Raw genomic sequence first — 18,466 nt, 5'->3', positions numbered from 1 at the left:
AACCAATTCATTCTCAATCTTCCCAACCTTCTCATTTCTCTAATATCCAACCATGGCTGCCTCTCTCATCCGCACTTCTGCCCGCACTGCCCTCCGCGCCGGAGCTTCGGCTACTCCCAAGGCTGCCGGTGTCGCGGGCTTGACTTTTGCCCGCGGCAAGGCTACTCTGCCTGACCTGTCCTGTATGTTTTTGAATCTTCTCTTTTACCCGTTGAATACCCCAGGAAATGGCAGCCCAAGCTGCCATGTATCAATTGGCTCTGTCTCGCGAGATGGACACCTGGAGCTTAAAAATCCTCTATCGTGCTTGGTTTTCATGCGTCCCATTACGCTAGAGATGCATCTGAGCTGACAATATCAGACGACTATGGTGCTCTCGAGCCTTCAATCAGCGGCAAGATCATGGAGCTCCACCACAAGAACCACCACCAGACCTACGTCAACAGCTACAACACTGCCTCTGAGCAGCTCCAGGAGGCCCTGGCTAAGAACGACATTTCGACCCAGATTGCTCTCAAGCCTTTGATCAACTTCCACGGTGGTGGTCACTTGAACCACACCCTCTTCTGGGAGAACTTGGCCCCCAAGAGCGCTGGTGGTGGTGAGCCCCCATCCGGTGCTCTGGGTAAGGCCATCAACGACACCTACGGCAGCCTGGAGGACTTCAAGTCCAAGATGAACGCTGCCCTCGCTGGTATTCAGGGAAGCGGATGGGCCTGGCTCGTCAAGGACAAGCAGACCGGTAACATTGGCATCAAGACCTACGCCGTAAGTGAAATACCGCCTATCCAATTGGTAATTAATGAACGCAAACTGACAACCGGATCAGAACCAGGACCCTGTTGTCGGCCAGTTCGAGCCTCTCCTCGGAATTGACGCCTGGGAGCACGCCTACTAGTAAGTTTTACTACAAACTGGGCCACAAATGGACTTGCAATGGACAATAACTAACCTGCATTTTCTCTAGCCTCCAATACCAGAACCGCAAGGCTGAGTACTTCGGCGCCATCTGGGATGTCATCAACTGGAAGGCCGCTGAGAAGCGCTTCTCGTAAGCGCACCATAAAGCACTTGTATTTTGACGTAGCTTAAAGCGTGTTTTGGTCCCGTTTTGCGTGTGATTGTAAGATGGATTATTTGGAGGCAACGATCATACCAGGCTGTATTTCTCTATACTAGTCTTAATGCAATGAATGCACTGGGTCTTCGTTATTTCTTTCCTTTTTCTCTTCGCCGGGATGATACAGTACGTTACATACATGGATCCTGAGGCCCCACCAAAGTGCTACCATAGCGTCGTAATCGTCTGTATCTCCCGGTAATCTTGGATCTTGCCGTCATCGATTCTCCGTCGGCACAACATCCAGGGTCACATCCATGAAACATCCAAGTCCACCTGTGTCTTTCCCCTTTCCATCCCTCCCTCTCAATTTATCCTCCCCCATCATCCGGCCATGTCTGCAGAGAGCCCGGGTCAGAGAACTGGCTTTCGAGCCTTCTTTTCTAACGCTTTACGACCAAAAAAGTCACGCCAGGTCCTTCGCAAAGCCAATCCATCCACTCCGGATCTTCGACAGACGGCACTCGCGGATGCCGGCCATGACCCTCTCCCATCGCTCGCGCCTTTGCAGGCCCATAAGGAAAAGTACAAGCAGATGCATGCGCAGGTCGACAGTCAGCTAGGAGAGAACCGCGACTACACTTCGATCATTCATACACTGGGTATACTAGATAATGGGGGAAACGATAGCAATGCGCTGGATGGGGTAATAGACCATCGACCGCCAGGGGAGCCTGTGGTTGCGAGTCTATCCTCAGAGCTCTGGGATCTTGTGGCCGAGCATCTCAATCCCGCGGACGTAGCCAGCCTGGCCTTTGCCAGTAAGACGCTGCGTCTGCGCTTGGGTCCGGGGCCATGGTTGGCCTTGAGGTATCCGGAAAACCGGGAATACCGGATTGATTTCCTCGTTCACCAGGATCGCTATCTGCCATATCACCTCCTTTGCTTCCCGTGTGCAAAGTATCATCGTCGCACACGAGTCGGCAGCGAGCGGCTTCAACCTGCGGATGTGGTCAATCCTCTGTTCGATTGCCCGAATATCCGCAACCCACAACTTCCGCCACCTCGTCATCGGATCACTCACGGTCGTGTACTGCCATTTACTTTTGTCCAACTCGTCACGCGCGCACGTCGTTTTGCTCCCTTTTATGGAATACCCCCTGAGTTCCTCTCCCGTCGCTGGCGCCGGGACGGTTGGCTGCACCAATCACGCTACCTAATCGAAAAGGGGAGATTGTTGATGAGGGTTGTCAGTCAGTGTTTTGCTCCGCCAGACTTGCCGCCCAGCTCTCAGCGCATGTTGCTCTATTCTCGGGAAGATTACTGGCCGTACTTCTCAGCGTGTGCTCATTGGCGAGACGGCGAGCTGATGGATGTCTGTAAATGCGCGCTGGGTCACATTCCCAAGCCTAGAGCGACGGCCGGGTTACAGGGACTGGAACATCGAGCCAAGGATATCTGCGCAGGGCGCTCCTACGATCCCAACTCGATTGCCTCTCTCTGTGGAAAATGTCGCCCCATGCGACGCTGTCCTGAGTGTCCAACCGAATACCTGGTCGAGGTTAAACTCACCGAGGACAGAAACAACCCACGAGATATTCATTTCAAGCACGCAATTACCGTGACCCGATGGAGTGACTTGGGAGACGGCACCTCGCCAAAAAACCTACAATGGGCAGCTTGCAACGGCCAACGTGAATATGACTCGTTCCAACAAATCGGGAAGCGTGCAATTTCCAGCATTTTCGAGTCTGCGTTTACGGCCGATACCCTCCCAGGACAACGGATCATTTCTATGAACCCCAAGGGGAAGAAACTTGGTGAAGAAGGAACTGGCTGGTACTAAGTTCCAGGAAACGAAAGACAAATTTTATTGATTTGGACAAGACTCACACACAACCAAGTACTGAGCAATTAGGTATCCGCATCCGGCTCTCACTATACCTGAATCCGGGCTGGTACTGAAATGCGGCTTTTTCTCCGCCACAATGCGCCATGAATGGCAGAATTCAGTGTCAAAATGTCCCGGTATCAAAAGAAAATTGGGTCTTATTAGAACAGCTCTATCGGCTCTCTCAAAAGTGATTAAATTGGTATACTGTATGATACGCAAAAAGCTGAACATAGATGGATAATGGGCGTTGCTTGGGAAAATGGACGGGACACGGCGTGAATTTAGACCTCGATATCCGGGGTTGGTATCTTATGAGTGGTGTTTTAAATTTGATATTGAATAATATAGTAATTCTTGAAGTTATTTTAGTTTGAAAATGATTTTTTGGATTTAAATAACGAAGATTTTCTTCTTTTCTCTCAGTAAGACAAAAAACGAAGAGAATAGTTAAAATCATAAAATAGAGTAAGATCACAGCATAATTGAGACATTAAATGCAATCGTCATAAGCCAGATAGCACAAATCGTAAACATACATAGTGATAGCCACCAGAAAAATATTTTTTTTTTGAGGACGAAAAGGAAATGTTATGGTGTAGAACCAGTGGTACCCTGTTCCTGCCAGGATGTGGGCATCGCGAAGTGAGCGATGTATGATGAAATGATAGAATAAGACAAGTATTCAGGCTTCAATGCCAGAATGAAGTGAAATGATAGATGAAAGAATTCCTCATACCACATGTTTGAGTAAATCCCTCGGTGCAATTATTGCTGTTGGGTTGAAAAAGGAGAAAAAAAACGTATAGGGGTATCGTATGAACCAAAAAGGGAAAATATTGAGGTACAGAATAGGGTGGGTCAGAATGCGGTAGCAGGTATGTTTTGAAACATTCATGTAATGACATGGATCATAGATCGTAGACCTGGTCATGAAAATCTGGTTTGTTGTCTTTTTTGCTTTTTTCTTTCGTTTTCTTTTTTTTATTGAGCTCGACGAGAGCGACGTTCCATATATCTCGGTCGTCGTCCCTGATCGTCATCATCGAATCGGGAGACTTGCTTTGCATTGGACGTGAAGGCCTCGACATTGGCATTCATTGCAGTCACAGAAGAATTCATCGCCTGCGCAGTCCCTGAATTGTCGTAGGCCAACCGGGATGGTTGCTTCTCCCTGACCGTCCCGGCAGTGGGCTGTGTGGGAGAATTAGGCTCCTGTTTCTTGCTGCTGGAGCCGATTCCACTGGCCCCTTTCATCCAACCGAATATTCCAAGAGAACCTCGTCTCTTGTGCTCCTTCTGGTTGTTGGGGTTGGAGTTGGATGTCGATGGTCGAGCTACCGTCCCTTGAGACGACAGGTTTGACTCGGTGAAGGAATGGGGAAGGGTCTTGTGGATGTTGTCTCCGGAATTTGCCTCCCCATGTGTCGGGGTCGTGATCAAATCTCCGTTTGCAGGAGCTGAGGGTTTCGAGTTAACTATTTGCCTGGTCTTGCGGATGACGGGAGACGGCGCGCCGTCGTCTGCATCCGCGGGGTCCGGCATTGGGGAGGGCTGCAAGCGACGGGGGTTCCCAAGTGAGCGGCCAAAGAACGGCAGAATACTTAGTCGCCTTCGAGATTCGGGCTCAGGCTCAGGCTCCTGCCGGGGAGGTCGCGGAATCGCAGGCGGAGAAATTGAATCCAATGAACTGAGATCTAGAGTTGGTACATTTGGAACCTCCGATTCCCTGGCGGTTGAGTCCATACTATGGCGACGAGCAAGATAAGAGGACTGGCTTGGAGTCCGGGCGCCAGCTTGTCTACCAGTAGGAGTGGCACCAGTTCGACGTTGAATGGCATCGTTGTCGATGCTGCGGTATCGTTCTTTTCGGGAACGAGGCGCGGACTTCCCGGCTTCGATCCAGTCCTGGGGTGTCAAAGGGGGCGATGAAGAACCAGTATCAGCAGGCTCTTCCTCCCCAGTGGCAGCATAGGGCGGAGAGTAGTGATCCTTGTCCATTTTGGAAAGGACCTTTCGTATAGCCTCTCCATTGAGCATTGTATCAGCTCCGTAGTAGCCGAAACCGATCCTGTCAGGGGCCCCTTGTCCAAGAAGCTCATTGGCATTCAAGGGAAGACCGTTGAACGGGAAAATAGATGGAGTATCATCCCTTTGGTTAGTGCCGAGTCCAAGGCGTGTAGTATCACTGAGATTGGTGTGCATGCTATCAGTCACTAAACTGTTCGCAGAGCCCCGTCGAGTGGTCAATTCATCCATTGACCGAGGCCGTGCAAGCCTTCGCTTCATGGCCTCTGCTCGGCCCTTCTCTGTAGTAATACTACCATCAGATCCATTCCTGCCCACTGCGTATGCCGTGCTCATCGTATCGGGAGTAGGGGGGAGCCTGGATTCGCCAAACACACCGTCAAGTCTGAGGCGTGTCTTTTCAAGGGAGCCGTTCATGTAGAAATCACGTTCATGGCTAGAATCTTCCATGCGGATTACGTTCCAGGAGGCGCGGTTCCTTCGTTTGGATACGGGCTCAGAGAAGACATCCGGCTGGGGTTCTATCCACTGGTCGATGCGGTCATTTTTGCTGGCCTGCTCTTCACTCAGGCCGGAAATTTCAGAAGCCAGATCTTCGTTCCGCAGTGGGATTTCAAGTTGATCGAATGTGTTGTGTTGTACTGAGCTGTCATGCGGTTCCAAGTCACTACATTCACTGAGTGCGCTGAGTCTAGGGGACTCTGCTTCGGTCATCTCGTTCATGGAGTGGAGACTTTCAGTCTTGGTCATGGTACTGTGAGAGGATCGTGCAGTATTTCCATTGGGCGGGTAGAGACTCCGTAAGACTGCGGTGCTCTTGGTTTCATCGCGAAGGAACGAAGGTGCCCTTTGTAGGTAACCGGAGTCCGAAGAGACTTGTCGGCTCTGGCTGAGCATGGTACCTCGTTTCGAAGAATTCCTTTCCGGGATATCGAAAGTTGCAGGAAGTTGCGGGCTGTTGACAGCAGGTCCATCGCTTGTATCAGGGCAAGCCGTAGAGGGTCTTGACGAGCTTCCACCCGTTTCCAGTTCCTCCACTCTCGCCTCAAGCTGGCAAATGAGCTCAACTGCCTCCGTAACTGCATGGTCACGCTTATCCAGCTCCTGTCGAAGTTGCTCGTTGGATTCCCGCAGTCTCTGGTTGTCCGATTCGGCATCCCGGAGCTCTTGCAGCTCGTCCTCCAGTCCATGCAATCGGTTAATTTCTTCTTCTAGCTCCTCCATTCGCTCCAGCTTTTTCTCGAGTGTGGCCATCTGCTGCATGCGATGGAATATGTCAAGTTTCAGATCAAAGTTTTGTTTATTTATTCTCGAAACATACTAGGGGGCGCACGAAGGTCAGTCTGCATCCAACAGTTAAAAGGTCGCATTGTGTAACTCACTTGATCCATTTCCCTCATCCCCATCTCTCGTGGCTGTCTGAGCCCAGATGAAAGGGCATTATTGACTTTGCGTTTCTTCTCCGATGATGTGTCGTCTTGCGATCGAGAATGGGAGTGTTGCAGGGACTTGGATTGGGAATTGGCGCGGGAATGACAGCGGTCGGGCGTACGAGGGGCGTACTCGTCACAATCATCTGATGCAGTTCCCCGAGATCCTCGAGTAGCGCGCTGTTCCTTTAACAAATCCTGCAGAAGAGCGGAGGACGGGTTCACTAGAGATGTTGCACCAGGCTCCGGAGTTGTTCCTACATCAAGATCGCGCAGTCAGCAATCCTTGTATCCTTGAAACCATAGCCTTTGCATTTCATTGTACATACGGGATCCCTGAGGTGTCCCAGGTGTTCCTGACATCGGCGACTGATCCTTCAGCCACGACATTTCTGCATCACGTTAATATCAGTCGGGAGAGGAATCGCGTAGGCAAGAGGCGACGGGTGCGTACCTGAAGGCGGAGTACTCATTGCGACTTGTCCCTTGACCCGGACTAGAGATGCAGGTAGAGGAGGGTCTGTTTTGTCTGCAGCAAGAATCGTGAAATACGGCTGTTAGTTTAAACGGATCAAGGTCACCTCAGTGATTGGGGAAAAAAGGGGGAGGGAGAAGTGTTTTAGAACTGACTATTCTTACGATGCTTGAGAGACAAGCTGTGGTTGGGGGGTGCAGAGGGAGGGTGGTAGGATGCAGGTCGCGACTGAGAAGGGGTCGCCTGCTGCACCGCGAGGGTGCTACGCCTGTGGCTTTTCTTATCCATCTCCACAGAAAAAATAATAATAATCCCAGCTATCGATGTCACTAACGAATGCGCATAGCTGACAAGCCGCACGACACGAGCGAGGGTGCAGTAGTAGCAGAGCGACCCAGCATCCACACGGTTGTAAAACTTGCAGCAGATCACCAGTCAAGCCACTCTGAAGGTCGGGGAATAAGAATTGGATAGGTCAAGTAAGGATCGATCAGGATGTTTCTGTTGTCGAGCAGAGATTGGCGATCGGACGGTGAGGTGAACTGTTGTGGAGGCTTCACCGCGCTGGTCTGTGAGATGCGAGGGATCCAAGGACCAAACGGGGAATAGGAGACAGAAACGAGAAGGCAGTCCAAGGCAACGGATTGACAGGGAGTCGTGAGAGGGATCGCGATCCGAAGTGAGGGGAAAAAGGAAAAAAGAAAGCCGTGAGGAGCGACTGTGACGAGTCGATCGTTACGACTCCCTAGTTTGAGTAGTTCCAAGCAGTGACGGCAACGGAGATCCACATTGCACATCAATTGTTGCCACGCGACCAGCAGGAAGAATGTGTTGATGCCTTGATGGATGCGGTCTGGAATTCTTCAAACATTCTCTTCTTGATGCTCCGGACAGGCTCCTCTTCGTCTCTTCCCATTCCTGACATTCTGTGTGTTCAACATCTCCATCTATCCCATACAAGATCAACGGCCAATCAGAAGAGCAGCCCCACTGTCTCATTCTCTCCCACAGTTCAGGGGCTGGACTTCCATGGATCCTCCAATCCGGTTGAATAATGGATAGCATCATTTACGTCTATTAGGTTCATCTTCAAGTCAATATAATTGATATAATTGAGATGTCATCTATTAGAGTATCGTAGACTATTAGACTAGTACTTTGTTTCTATTCTACTCCTGTACACACCATCCTATATACTCTACTGTCTCTACACCACTAGCATCATGATCCATCAACCCCACTGCTCATCCACCACAGTCCCAGTGGCTCGAACATAATTTGGTACATCAAATAAGAATCAGATCGCCGATGAACCAATGTTCAACCCAATCCAACCTATCAGCGTCCATCCATGGATCAGATCTCCGATTGACTTTGGATGAGTCTTGCAATTTGGTCATCGTCTCTGGTCGTGGAAATGGATGGAACAGGTTCTGCTGCTCCATATGAGATGTATCGCATGTCATTTGCCCATCAGATGCTCTGTAGGGAAATTTTGGCAGCGGCTTCCTTTTGCCCGTGGGTATTGATATTGGTGCATTGCATATTTGCCCCGCCTTGATCTATCATCCGGTACTTTGTGAGTATTTTCCTCTTTCGGTAGTTGGATAGATTCTATCTCACTCGCCAAAATTGGGTGTATACAGGATTGCATTATGGACTCAACCATAGAATACCTGGTCCAAAAATTGGATATCTACAATGGCATCAGTAACTGAGTGTCAGGCCAAACTTAAAACTGCTATATAAACAACCAAACGGAAGTTTCCCCGCAGGAACTGTCCAACTTTTGCTCCAGTCTAGATTCTTATTTCCTAAAATTTCATCATCTTTCATTTGAAAGTTGACGGTATTCAATATTGTGTCTTCCACTTGAACACAATAACCAATCGACCTGTGGAACTGTAACCATTATCTGCGTTGTCTGTGGCCAGTTTATATTTTAATGAACGCAGGCCTCCATGTTTACTGTATATACAACCTTGGTACCTCGGTTGAATGATTATATTCATATCGCATAAAGACTAGACCAACAGTTCATTATCGTATAATGGACGAGCACAGCTCAATCCGGTAGACACTGATATCACCATGCCCTTCATTTCTTCTTTGCCTCTCCAGACCAAATTCGCATCTCCTTGGCGCTATCATGAGCAACTCGAAACACTAAACAGAGTCAATATAAACTCAGAGCAATCCGAAGATCACCTACATTGTCGTTCGGTCTCGTCCAGTCCACGCAGAAACTCGACACCCTCACCCATAGCACCCCGCGGGTTGTGTGCATGGTCAGCAATCTCCGCTGCACGCTTTTTGAACGTCTACCAGGGATTAGCCTAGACCTTGAAATGGAAGTAAATGTTCATACATTACTCAGGATGTCCACCATCTCTTCCTCCTCGAAAAGCTCGAGGATTCGCTCGCTTAGATTGTAGAAATGCGGTGCCAGCGAACGCAGATCCAGCGTCCGGGGATCAGCCTTCAACGCGTTCATCACCCGCTCTGATAATGCGTCTGGTAGATCGAGAGCGACCAGACGTGAAGTCCCCAGACGAGCTCTATGGCCAGGTTAGCCAGGCTATTCTTTCAACTCTTGCATAGCTAGATATCTGTCTTGATCTCACCCGATAGAAAGCATCTCACCCAGCCATAATGGTAGATCAATCCGAGTCCCTGCTTTGATCTACCTGGACATTAATACAGTGAACAGCTCGTGTCAATCATAGTTGGCCTACATTTTCTCCCGGGTTACCTTCTAGAATGCCAAGCCCCGGCACCTCGAGCTCAAACGTGCAGGGCAATTTCTAGATAGACCAGTTAGCATGGCTCGTACGAGTGGCATTTGGGACATTCCGTGCGAGACCTACCTGCGCATCTGTTAAGATAGAGTCAATATCATAGTAAGACATGCTGAATCTATAATTGCACAGTAAAAATGACTAAACTTGGGCGATTGATGTTGTAGACTTTGGAGTTCGCCCAAGTCGCGTACCACATAGGAAGCGGTGGCGCGTTGAGTGAAAAGGGAAAAAAAGAGACCCACGATAATTTTGGCTTTGCATTCGAATCGCGCCCATGTCGTTTCTTTTTTTCTTCATCTTTTCCCCGTCTGTATCATTATGCTGCTGCATACTTCCATACATGTTTCTACTTTTTATTCTTCCTATCTTCCATGATAAACAAACACAATCTTTAATCACAGTATCAAGAAATATCAAATTAATTGTGGCGAATTCCTTATGACAATGGATGAAGTGGCATAACATATTTCACTCCCTAGGCTATTCAAGCCTATCTATCCCCTTAACAGACTGATACTCCACATATTAAAATAGATAAATAGTACCATATCCCATAAAACACTCACAATACCCAAAAAACCATAGCGATAACTGCAAAAAACACCAGGATCCTTTACCTGTATAACCGTAACTGCCCAACAGTAATAATTGGTACGTAGTACCACGTACCTATTATCCACAATGGAGGGCCATGATGTCTCAAACAGGCGATAAACTGGAACAACTTCGCCAACACAAACACCTGGCCCTTGCAGATCCCAGCAACCAGGTGAGAAAACAAGAAATACTCCGACGATCAGGGTTCATTTATAGAATTGGATCGCCCTCCCGTTCATTCAAATACCGCCATTCTTTCTAGGTACAGCGTGTTCGAATTCTCAAAATTGAGAGTTTGATACTCACAACTGCACGGTAAAAAGTGGGCACGAGGGTCCAGGCACGCCGGACAGCGTCTAGAACGGGGGATTGGCGGTTGGCTTCGACCGGCACTTGGCATGGGCCCCGCTCTGTCGTCTGGCAACGGACGTATCAGATCGTGTCGAATGGGCGTTGGTCTTTCCGGACAGTACGGTGTAATACGGAAAGATACATCCTGTGTAATCTTCATACGACCTGTATTTATGCCATGAAGAAGTATACCTAGGTATTAGGTAGTATTTACTATCAATATCAGCTGTAGACTGAGTAAATGCCATGTAATAATTGTCTATCGCTAAATAATCCAAAAATCATCATCCGAATATAAGCTAATCCATATCCATGTCATTGTCATTGTCCATTTCCACTCCGCCATCAACCCGAGCCTTAAGTCTGCGTCTCTCGCCTCCAAACACCTTGCTCTTTTGGGTCGTTTGCGGAGCAACCGACTCTCCCGCCTCGGTCTCGTGCTGCTCACCACTCCGCAAGTGACGGGGCAGCAGGTGCTCATTCTCCGCAACCAGCTTCCGGTCCTCCTCCAGCTCACGCTCCTCCTTGCCGGCCAGACGCTTCTTGTAGAAGGCACGCTCACGGCGCTCTCTGATCTCGCCAATGCGCTCCATCGCTTCGATTGTGTGTCCCATGAGGTCGCGGTTGTATTTCTCAGGGACGTTCCGGCGGGCGGCGAATTGTGCGGTGCTGTCGACCAGCATTTCCTTGCCGGCTTGCATGCGATGAGTCTTGGTCCACTTGAGCTTGCGGGGCTGGCGCTTCATCTTGAAGTTCTTGTGACATTTTGAGCGGCAGAATCGGAATGATTTTGCTGGTGTAGAAATATAATGTCAGTTTCAGATTTTCAGATATCGGGGAGTTGGCTCGTTGGGCATACAATCGTTTCTCACATAGGTGATTCCCTTGGAGGGATAAGTCGGGCGACTGCAGAAATGGCACGCTTCCACCCTGAGATCCGTGAGTAATTGTACATGAAAATATCTGCATGGAAAGCCTACCTCATTTTGCTGTTTGTTGCAAGAGTGAAGCAGCTGCATATCGTCAACTATCGGTGACTGATAAAAACTTGAGGATAAAAGTGGGGCAGTCGACCTTAGTCAGCATAGGGTAAAACAACAGTAAACTGATCAACATTCGAGATATTCTGATTGTCTTTGACAGAGATTCAGCTGGATGGAGGCATCGTATTTTCTGCTACGAGCTCCTCCTTTGGTTACTTGGATAGCATCGATATATCCCCCCAGGGTCTCAGAGCGGGGCGGAGATTTGGAGAAGGTGGGGACAGTCTTATCGGGGATAACAGTTCCTCTTCATACAGCCTACTTTCGACTTCTTGCTACTCATCCTCGGGTATTTGCCAATTGAGGGGTTATATAAGAGTACTTTCTGTTCATAATGGCTATCCCTGGGGCGTATGATCCACGTAAGAAGTGGAATACACTGCTCAAAGGATACTCCAACACAAGAATCACCAACTAGCTATCAACATGGCCTTCTCCACCCCATCTACCATCAAGAGAAAAGATCTCTTCCAACAGAAAGGATTCATTGCAGGATCATGGGTCGACTCTATCAGTGGTGCCACATTTGACGTCAAAAACCCAGCGACGCTCGAAACCATCGCGACGCTACCGGAAATGAACGCCGCCGATGCGCAGAAAGCGATTGAAGCTGCCAACGAATCGTTCAAAACGTATAAAAAAATCCCTGCGCGGCAGCGTTCTCGTTGGCTGCGACGCTGGAGTGACCTCTGTCTGGAAAATATAGATGATCTGGCTCTCCTCCTGACGCTGGAGAATGGCAAGCCACTCACCGAAGCGCGAGGGGAAGTGGCTTATGCCGCCTCGTTCCTGGAATGGTTTGCAGGCCAAGCAGAGCAGACGCATGGAGAGGTAGTACCAACGGCCAATACCAAGCAGCGGATTTTGACTGTTAAAGAACCAATCGGTGTTGCAGCATGCCTTGCGCCTTGGAACTTCCCCATCGCAATGATTACTCGAAAGGTCGGTGCGGCGCTGGCGGCGGGTTGCTCAACGGTGTGGAAGCCAGCTGGAGAGACTCCTTTGAGTGCGCTCGCTCAGGTGGTATTGGCTCAAGCGGCTGGATTTCCAACTGGCTGTGTTAATGTGATTACCACGCTGAATAATGTGGCGGAGGTGGGAGAGACGCTGTGCCAGTCCAAACTGGTACGGAAACTGAGCTTTACTGGCTCCACGAGGATCGGAAAGCTTCTCGTGCAACAATGCAGCAGCAATCTGAAGAAACTATCTTTAGAGCTTGGTGGTAACAGTCCATTTATCGTTTTCGACGATGCCAAGGTTGAGACTGCAGTGGAGGCTTGCATCATGGCCAAATTTCGGAATTCGGGCCAGACTTGTGTGACAGCCAACAGGATTTTCGTCCAGGATGAAATATATGACAGATTTACTGAAGCACTGGTCGAACGTGTCAAAACGCTGAAAGTTGGATCTGGGATTGAGGACGGCGTGTTCGTTGGTCCTCTCACCCACGATCGCGCGGTTCAGAAAGCCTTGGACCATGTAAATGGTAACTACTTACTATCCCATGTCTTTTTTACAACCATGCTAAACTAGAGGTGACTAGATGCTCAATCCCGCGGAGCTTCTCTGTTACTGGGAGGCTCGTCATTCCAACCAGGCAATCTGCCAGGATACTTTTTCCAACCCACCATCTTGAGCAACATGTCCACTGAATCATTGACCACACGCGAGGAAACATTCGCCCCCGTCGTTGCTCTTTACCGCTTCAAAACCGAGGAAGAGGTATTGGAAAAGGCCAACAACTGTGACGTTGGTCTCGGAAGTTTTATCATGACGGAAAATGTATCCCGCATGTGGAGAGTAGCAGAGAGTCTTGAAGTTGGCATGGTTGGTGTGAACCTTGGACTATTGAGTGCTTGCGAAAGTCCATTTGGAGGTGAGTTTTATCTTTTTGCGGCTGTTTGATACCATATATGAGACTGATGGGCTTCTAGGAGTCAAGGAATCTGGTTATGGACGCGAGGGTGGACGACAGGGAATCGAAGAGTACCTTATCACAAAGAGCATTTTGATCAATGTGGCAGAGTAGATATATATGTTAAGGCGTAAATTATAGTTTATACGGTTCTTTCCACTGAATATTTCTCGTTGCTGGGACTTAGTCGTGCTAAGAGTCGATCAAGTACTCGTTTAGTACGTACAAACATGCTCCGTGACACCACAGGCCATAAATAAGGTGCCCAGCTCATATAGGCTATAAATTCGATACGAATCATGCATGGATCCCATTTCCGAATGCTACAGCGTGGACTTATTGAGGGGTTATGCCGAGGCCCAACAGCGCAGGGAATACAAGGCGGGGTATGTTTGAGCGAGGGTCTCATATCTCCAAGCACGTTCAGTTTTCATCGTCTGGCTGAGCATTCAAGTCATCATGGCTCCAGAATCTATGCGTGCGGTTGTTTTCAAAGGTCCTTACGAGGTATGCGTATAGTCTGATATATATATTCAGCTACTTATACTCTCAGGTTGCCGTTGAAGATCGACCATACCCCAAGATCCAGAAGCCGACTGATGTCGTGTTGAAGGTCTCGTCTACGGCTCTCTGCGTATGTGTTCCTTCACAAGGTTGTGTAGAGAAGGCTGACTGTTTAGGGCTCTGATTTACATTTCTACCGCGGACATCTCAAGTGCCCGCCTGGTTTCATCTGCGGCCATGAATTCGTCGGGACGATCGTGGAGAAAGGAAATAATGTCAAGGGATTTGGAATTGGCGAGCAAGTGGTAGTGCCTTTTTATACAGCCTGTCAAGAGTGCTATTACTGCGTGCGAGGCCAGGCAAGTCGATGCTCCAAGGGCGAGCTGTTTGGAAATTCAGCTCCCGCGAACACGATCAGTGGAGGCCAGGCGGAGTATGTACGGGTTCCTTTGGCAGATTCAACCTGTGTGAGGACTCCTGAGGGTGAGTGAGAAATTGAGTTCCTATTTATCTAAGAGCATCGCTGATAATCTGTGCAGGTATTCCCGAAGAATTGCTGGTCTTGATGGCGGATATCTTCCCCACGGGCTACTTCGCTGCGTCTCGGTTCCTGAAGAACATCACACCCCGTGATCGAGAGGAATACACAGCTGTAGTGATTGGATGTGGACCAGTTGGGATATGTGCTATTGCCTGTGCACTGACAATGGTCAAGACAGTCTATGCCATTGACTCCGTACCAGATCGTCTTGCGGAAGCCGAGAAAATCGGTGCTATTCCATTGAACCTGAACGATATCCCGGTGGAGAAGATCAAAGCAGCAACAGAAGGAAGGGGAGCCGATGTGGTCTTGGAGATTGTGGGACATGCAGATGCTTTCATGATGGCGTTTGACATGGTGCGACCCTGGGGACAGATCAGCTCGGTTGGAGTACACACTGAACAGCTTCCTCTCAATGGACAGCTATGCTACGGAAAGAACGTCACGATAGCCTTTGGGCGATGCCCAGTGCGGTCCATCTTTGAAGAAAGTCTGGAAATGCTGCACCAACTACAGGGGAAGGTTGGCTTTCTGTGCGACAAGACCATGTCGTTGGAAGATGCAGCGCAGGCATACCGAGATTTCGAGGCCAGAAAAGCGCATAAGATTGTTTTCAAAATAAAGGGATAGGCATGATTCAGCTGGGCCTCCTTTTTTTTTCTTTACCATCCCCACTCCATACTGCCTTCTCCTTTTTATTTCTTTTTATATGGAACTGGTCAATGTGAAGCATCCAATATGTACATGCAGAGCGTACCTTACATACTGTTCCAATACAGCGTTCGGTAATAAACAGGGGTAATACGGCGTAATCTGCAAACGGAGTGGCGGATCGCTCCGTTATTTCCCCCCTCATTCCAAAATTAGCTCCGCATGCAGCCCAGCAAATACTGGCTGTTACCAGGTATTGTTCTCTTCTGGCCCTCTGACAGTCGACGAAACCTGGTTTTCTGTGTTATTTCGCACCTGTTCGTTTTTTCTCCACAATCGTTTTCCTTGATTGCATCCCTGCCGCCGGGGTTCGTCCATATCATATATGCCTTTCTTCACCCCCTGGTCAGCGAGCATGAGGACTGTCTCAGATGATCTGGACTACACTCAAAAAAAACTTTCCTTCGACGACTTTCTCTGATGATTCTCGATTGCAACTTTTTGTTCACCTCCATACGCTGAGATAATGGCTTACAACGCCATTTCTCAGGCTGATCTCGAGGTCGCCTCGAATGCGACGGATTCTGACGGCTCCCGCAGTCCTTCGCCCAAGCATGGCTTCCAGCAACTGCCGCTGGACGTGGATCACATGGGAGGAGGCAGCTTTCTCGAAACCGCCAGGACCGCAGAAGATTCCAGTATGAGTGGTTTTGGTTCGATGATCCGGTCGATGACCTCGGCCAGCTACGAGATGGTGGAGGAAGATGACTATGAAGAAGTCATGGCTGATCATCCCAACCGGCGCAGTGATAACGCTACTAGCCTCCGACGGGTTCCTCCGCTCGACACAACCGCGAAACTAGCTCCCTCCCCTGAACCTCCCCTACGAACCCCGATCAGCGATCAGCCTGTTCCTCTTAGTCACCCGATCCCGGATCTGCAGTCGCTCCAAGGTGCTTATCTTGGAAATGTAGAGAGGCTGGAAAGGAGTGCGGAACGCATGAGCTCAACCACGACGGATATTGAAAGTGAGATTCGCAAGTTGGATCTGGAGCAGAAGAAGCGCTCCACCAGTTCCGCCAGCAATCACAGCGGAATGTCTCCTACAGTGTCAACCCCCCAGTCTGCGACACGTTTGCGATCCGGTTCTGCGTCTCGCCTGGCGCAGGTTTCCGAGCATGGACAGGAACACGATGAGTACGGGCACGCTGCATATCCATCCTCCGCCGCACATATACTCCCTCCTCCTCCAGCGGCGCACGCGCAAGGCGACTCTGTCCCATATGGCTATCAGTATGACGGCGGAGATGAAATTGAACGACCCGCAAGCGCTGCGTCCAACGATACATACCAACAGGCCAAGATCCTGTTTACTGACTTCGACGGGGTTCATTACATTCCGCAAGAGCAGGCATCGGATCTCGTGCGACAGATTTCTCTGACCAGATCGCCCGTGGACACAGCATCTGGGTCGCACGAGCAGCCACCAGCGGGAGAAAACATGGTTTACTATCCCGCGCCGGTTCCGAGAATGTTGAACCTCCCACCTCGGCTGTCGCAAAAGCCCATTTCAGAACGGGAGAAACGTCGCACGCAGATTTTGAAGTCCATGGCCTCCGGGAATGCAAAGCATTCGCTCTCAGGCCCTGATCGCGACGATGCGAGTGACCCGAGACGCAGTAAACAATCGACAGATATGCCTCCGCAACTACGCGCAAGCGCTTTCTTCGAGCAACCAAGAACATCTCTTGATATCGAGATCAAGGACGCATCTGCTGTTGCAACTCTTGACAGCATTCTGGATGCATCTGCGCATGCACCCGTCACTGCCTTCACAGACCATCCGTTCGCGGGCCACGCTGGTTCTGAGGTGTATAGGAGCTCTAAACATAAAGCGTCTTCCAATTATTTGTCAAAGCAAACGGAAGCCGAAGTTGCAGAGGCGCACGAGGGTGCTGCTTTACACAGTGGGACCAATGACGAAGATGGACTGGATCACCCACACATGAGTGAGGAGGAGGCATTGGCATTAGAGAAAGAAGAAGAGGAAAAGAGTAATTACACAGGGCCGCCAAACACACTCATGGCAGAATTGGAGTTCAGAAAACACGAGCTTCAGCACCGGCGACGGACAGCCGCGAACACCATTGGCTTGCATTCTACTTTGCTGGAGTTGGAGGCCGTTGCTCAGAAACAGAGTGAACACAGGAGGCAAAGACCAGTCACCTTGGCTTGGGAAGGTCCCGATGGTCACAGGCATGACGATGAGGAAGATGATGACGTTCCCCTTGCCATGCTCTTCCCCGAAAAAGTCAACCTAGCGGCGGACACCCGGCCACTGGGTCTCATGGAGAAGAAGCAGCTTGAAGACAGTGAGCCCCTAAGCAGCCGCCGCGCAAGGCTCCGGGGTGAGGCACCTCCCGTCCAACCACCTGTATTCCAGAGATCAGGCACCATGCACTCACAGGGGGTTCTTGCACCAACTGAAGCTGACAGTGAGGATGAAGGAGAGACCCTCGGCCAGCGGCTCAAGCGCCTGAGGACTCAAGGCGAGAGTAGCGTCGCGGAATCTGACTTTACCCGTGAGGTTTTGGCGGAATTCCGCAACATGCACGCGGATGAGGAGAAGAAGGAAGAGGCACCACATGAGGAAGAAGAAAGTCTAGGAGCATTGCGAGCCCGCCTGCAACGGGAAACGAAGAAGACGCAACGCAGTACACACTCGAGAGTCCCCTCTGCTCGAAGGAGCATTGCCGATATGTCTCAAATGCGCCCTTCCACACTTGGACGACAGTCGTCGCAGTATGGGACACTACCCCACGGCGGCTCAGCAGAGAGTCGGATGTCAATGTACCAGTATCCTTCGAATCTCGGCCACGCAGCGCCAGTAGGATATCCCCAGTATCCAGAATACGGGATGCAGAACCCATATGGTCAAGGAATGGTGTATCCGACCACGAACACACTCTACAGTGATGCTAAGCTGGGGATGAATCATTTGAGCTATGCGATGCCCAACAGCCTTCACTCGAAGTTAACAAAACCACCCGTCGAGCCCGGACAGCGAGAAGTTATTGATCGTTGGAGACAGAGCATCAGGTAGACTTTTTCTTTTTGGTTTTGATGCTTCTCTATTTTTATTCTTTTTTGCTCCTTTTTCTTTCGGTGTTATCATATAT

The 18,466-nt window shown here is 49.8% G+C and overlaps 8 protein-coding genes across 8 annotated transcripts; 5 read left to right on the top strand and 3 right to left on the bottom strand.

The window, feature by feature from the left end:
• Positions 1–52: 52 nt before the first annotated feature.
• On the top strand, positions 53–1,055 carry sod2 (superoxide dismutase sodB; the record flags this gene model as incomplete). The annotated part of the gene is made up of 4 exons (XM_040830029.1): positions 53–182; positions 362–768; positions 830–897; positions 968–1,055. The coding sequence occupies 4 exons, from the start codon at positions 53–55 to the stop codon at positions 1,053–1,055; spliced, it is 693 nt and encodes a 230-aa protein (XP_040694247.1).
• Positions 1,056–1,454: 399 nt separating this feature from the next.
• ASPWEDRAFT_166635 (uncharacterized protein) lies at positions 1,455–2,906 on the top strand (the record flags this gene model as incomplete). Its single annotated transcript, XM_040830028.1, has 1 exon — positions 1,455–2,906. The coding sequence occupies one exon, from the start codon at positions 1,455–1,457 to the stop codon at positions 2,904–2,906; it is 1,452 nt and encodes a 483-aa protein (XP_040694246.1).
• A 767-nt stretch (positions 2,907–3,673) lies between these two features.
• On the bottom strand, positions 3,674–7,395 carry ASPWEDRAFT_220437 (uncharacterized protein). The gene is made up of 5 exons (XM_040832305.1): positions 7,040–7,395; positions 6,864–6,938; positions 6,739–6,801; positions 6,362–6,666; positions 3,674–6,299 (listed from the first exon to the last, which is right to left on the bottom strand). Exons 1-5 carry the CDS (start codon positions 7,170–7,172, stop codon positions 3,936–3,938), a joined length of 2,940 nt encoding a protein of 979 aa, XP_040694245.1. The 5' UTR covers positions 7,173–7,395; the 3' UTR covers positions 3,674–3,935.
• Positions 7,396–8,767: 1,372 nt separating this feature from the next.
• Positions 8,768–10,084, bottom strand: psf3 (DNA replication protein PSF3). The gene is made up of 6 exons (XM_040832303.1): positions 9,752–10,084; positions 9,620–9,688; positions 9,509–9,567; positions 9,253–9,442; positions 9,097–9,205; positions 8,768–9,050 (listed from the first exon to the last, which is right to left on the bottom strand). Exons 1-6 carry the CDS (start codon positions 9,791–9,793, stop codon positions 8,983–8,985), a joined length of 537 nt encoding a protein of 178 aa, XP_040694244.1. The 5' UTR covers positions 9,794–10,084; the 3' UTR covers positions 8,768–8,982.
• Positions 10,085–10,805: 721 nt separating this feature from the next.
• On the bottom strand, positions 10,806–11,781 carry ASPWEDRAFT_33991 (ribosomal eL24 family protein). Its single transcript, XM_040833906.1, has 4 exons — positions 11,708–11,781; positions 11,614–11,646; positions 11,493–11,563; positions 10,806–11,426 (listed from the first exon to the last, which is right to left on the bottom strand). Exons 2-4 carry the CDS (start codon positions 11,616–11,618, stop codon positions 10,933–10,935), a joined length of 570 nt encoding a protein of 189 aa, XP_040694243.1. The 5' UTR covers positions 11,619–11,646; positions 11,708–11,781; the 3' UTR covers positions 10,806–10,932.
• A 321-nt stretch (positions 11,782–12,102) lies between these two features.
• ASPWEDRAFT_47365 (NAD-dependent succinate-semialdehyde dehydrogenase) lies at positions 12,103–13,705 on the top strand (the record flags this gene model as incomplete). Its single annotated transcript, XM_040836953.1, has 3 exons — positions 12,103–13,162; positions 13,220–13,552; positions 13,611–13,705. The coding sequence occupies 3 exons, from the start codon at positions 12,103–12,105 to the stop codon at positions 13,703–13,705; spliced, it is 1,488 nt and encodes a 495-aa protein (XP_040694242.1).
• Positions 13,706–13,920: 215 nt separating this feature from the next.
• Positions 13,921–15,540, top strand: ASPWEDRAFT_220136 (alcohol dehydrogenase family protein). The gene is made up of 4 exons (XM_040832301.1): positions 13,921–14,098; positions 14,145–14,225; positions 14,272–14,578; positions 14,635–15,540. Exons 1-4 carry the CDS (start codon positions 14,051–14,053, stop codon positions 15,264–15,266), a joined length of 1,068 nt encoding a protein of 355 aa, XP_040694241.1. The 5' UTR covers positions 13,921–14,050; the 3' UTR covers positions 15,267–15,540.
• Positions 15,541–15,813: 273 nt separating this feature from the next.
• On the top strand, positions 15,814–18,390 carry ASPWEDRAFT_166629 (uncharacterized protein; the record flags this gene model as incomplete). Its single annotated transcript, XM_040830027.1, has 1 exon — positions 15,814–18,390. One exon carries the CDS (start codon positions 15,814–15,816, stop codon positions 18,388–18,390), a length of 2,577 nt encoding a protein of 858 aa, XP_040694240.1.
• Positions 18,391–18,466: the final 76 nt, after the last annotated feature.

Source organism: Aspergillus wentii (genome assembly GCF_001890725.1).
Source record: "Aspergillus wentii DTO 134E9 unplaced genomic scaffold ASPWEscaffold_1, whole genome shotgun sequence".
In the NCBI taxonomy this organism is placed as follows: domain Eukaryota; kingdom Fungi; phylum Ascomycota; class Eurotiomycetes; order Eurotiales; family Aspergillaceae; genus Aspergillus; species Aspergillus wentii.
This window is presented reverse-complemented; position numbering and strand designations above follow the sequence as displayed.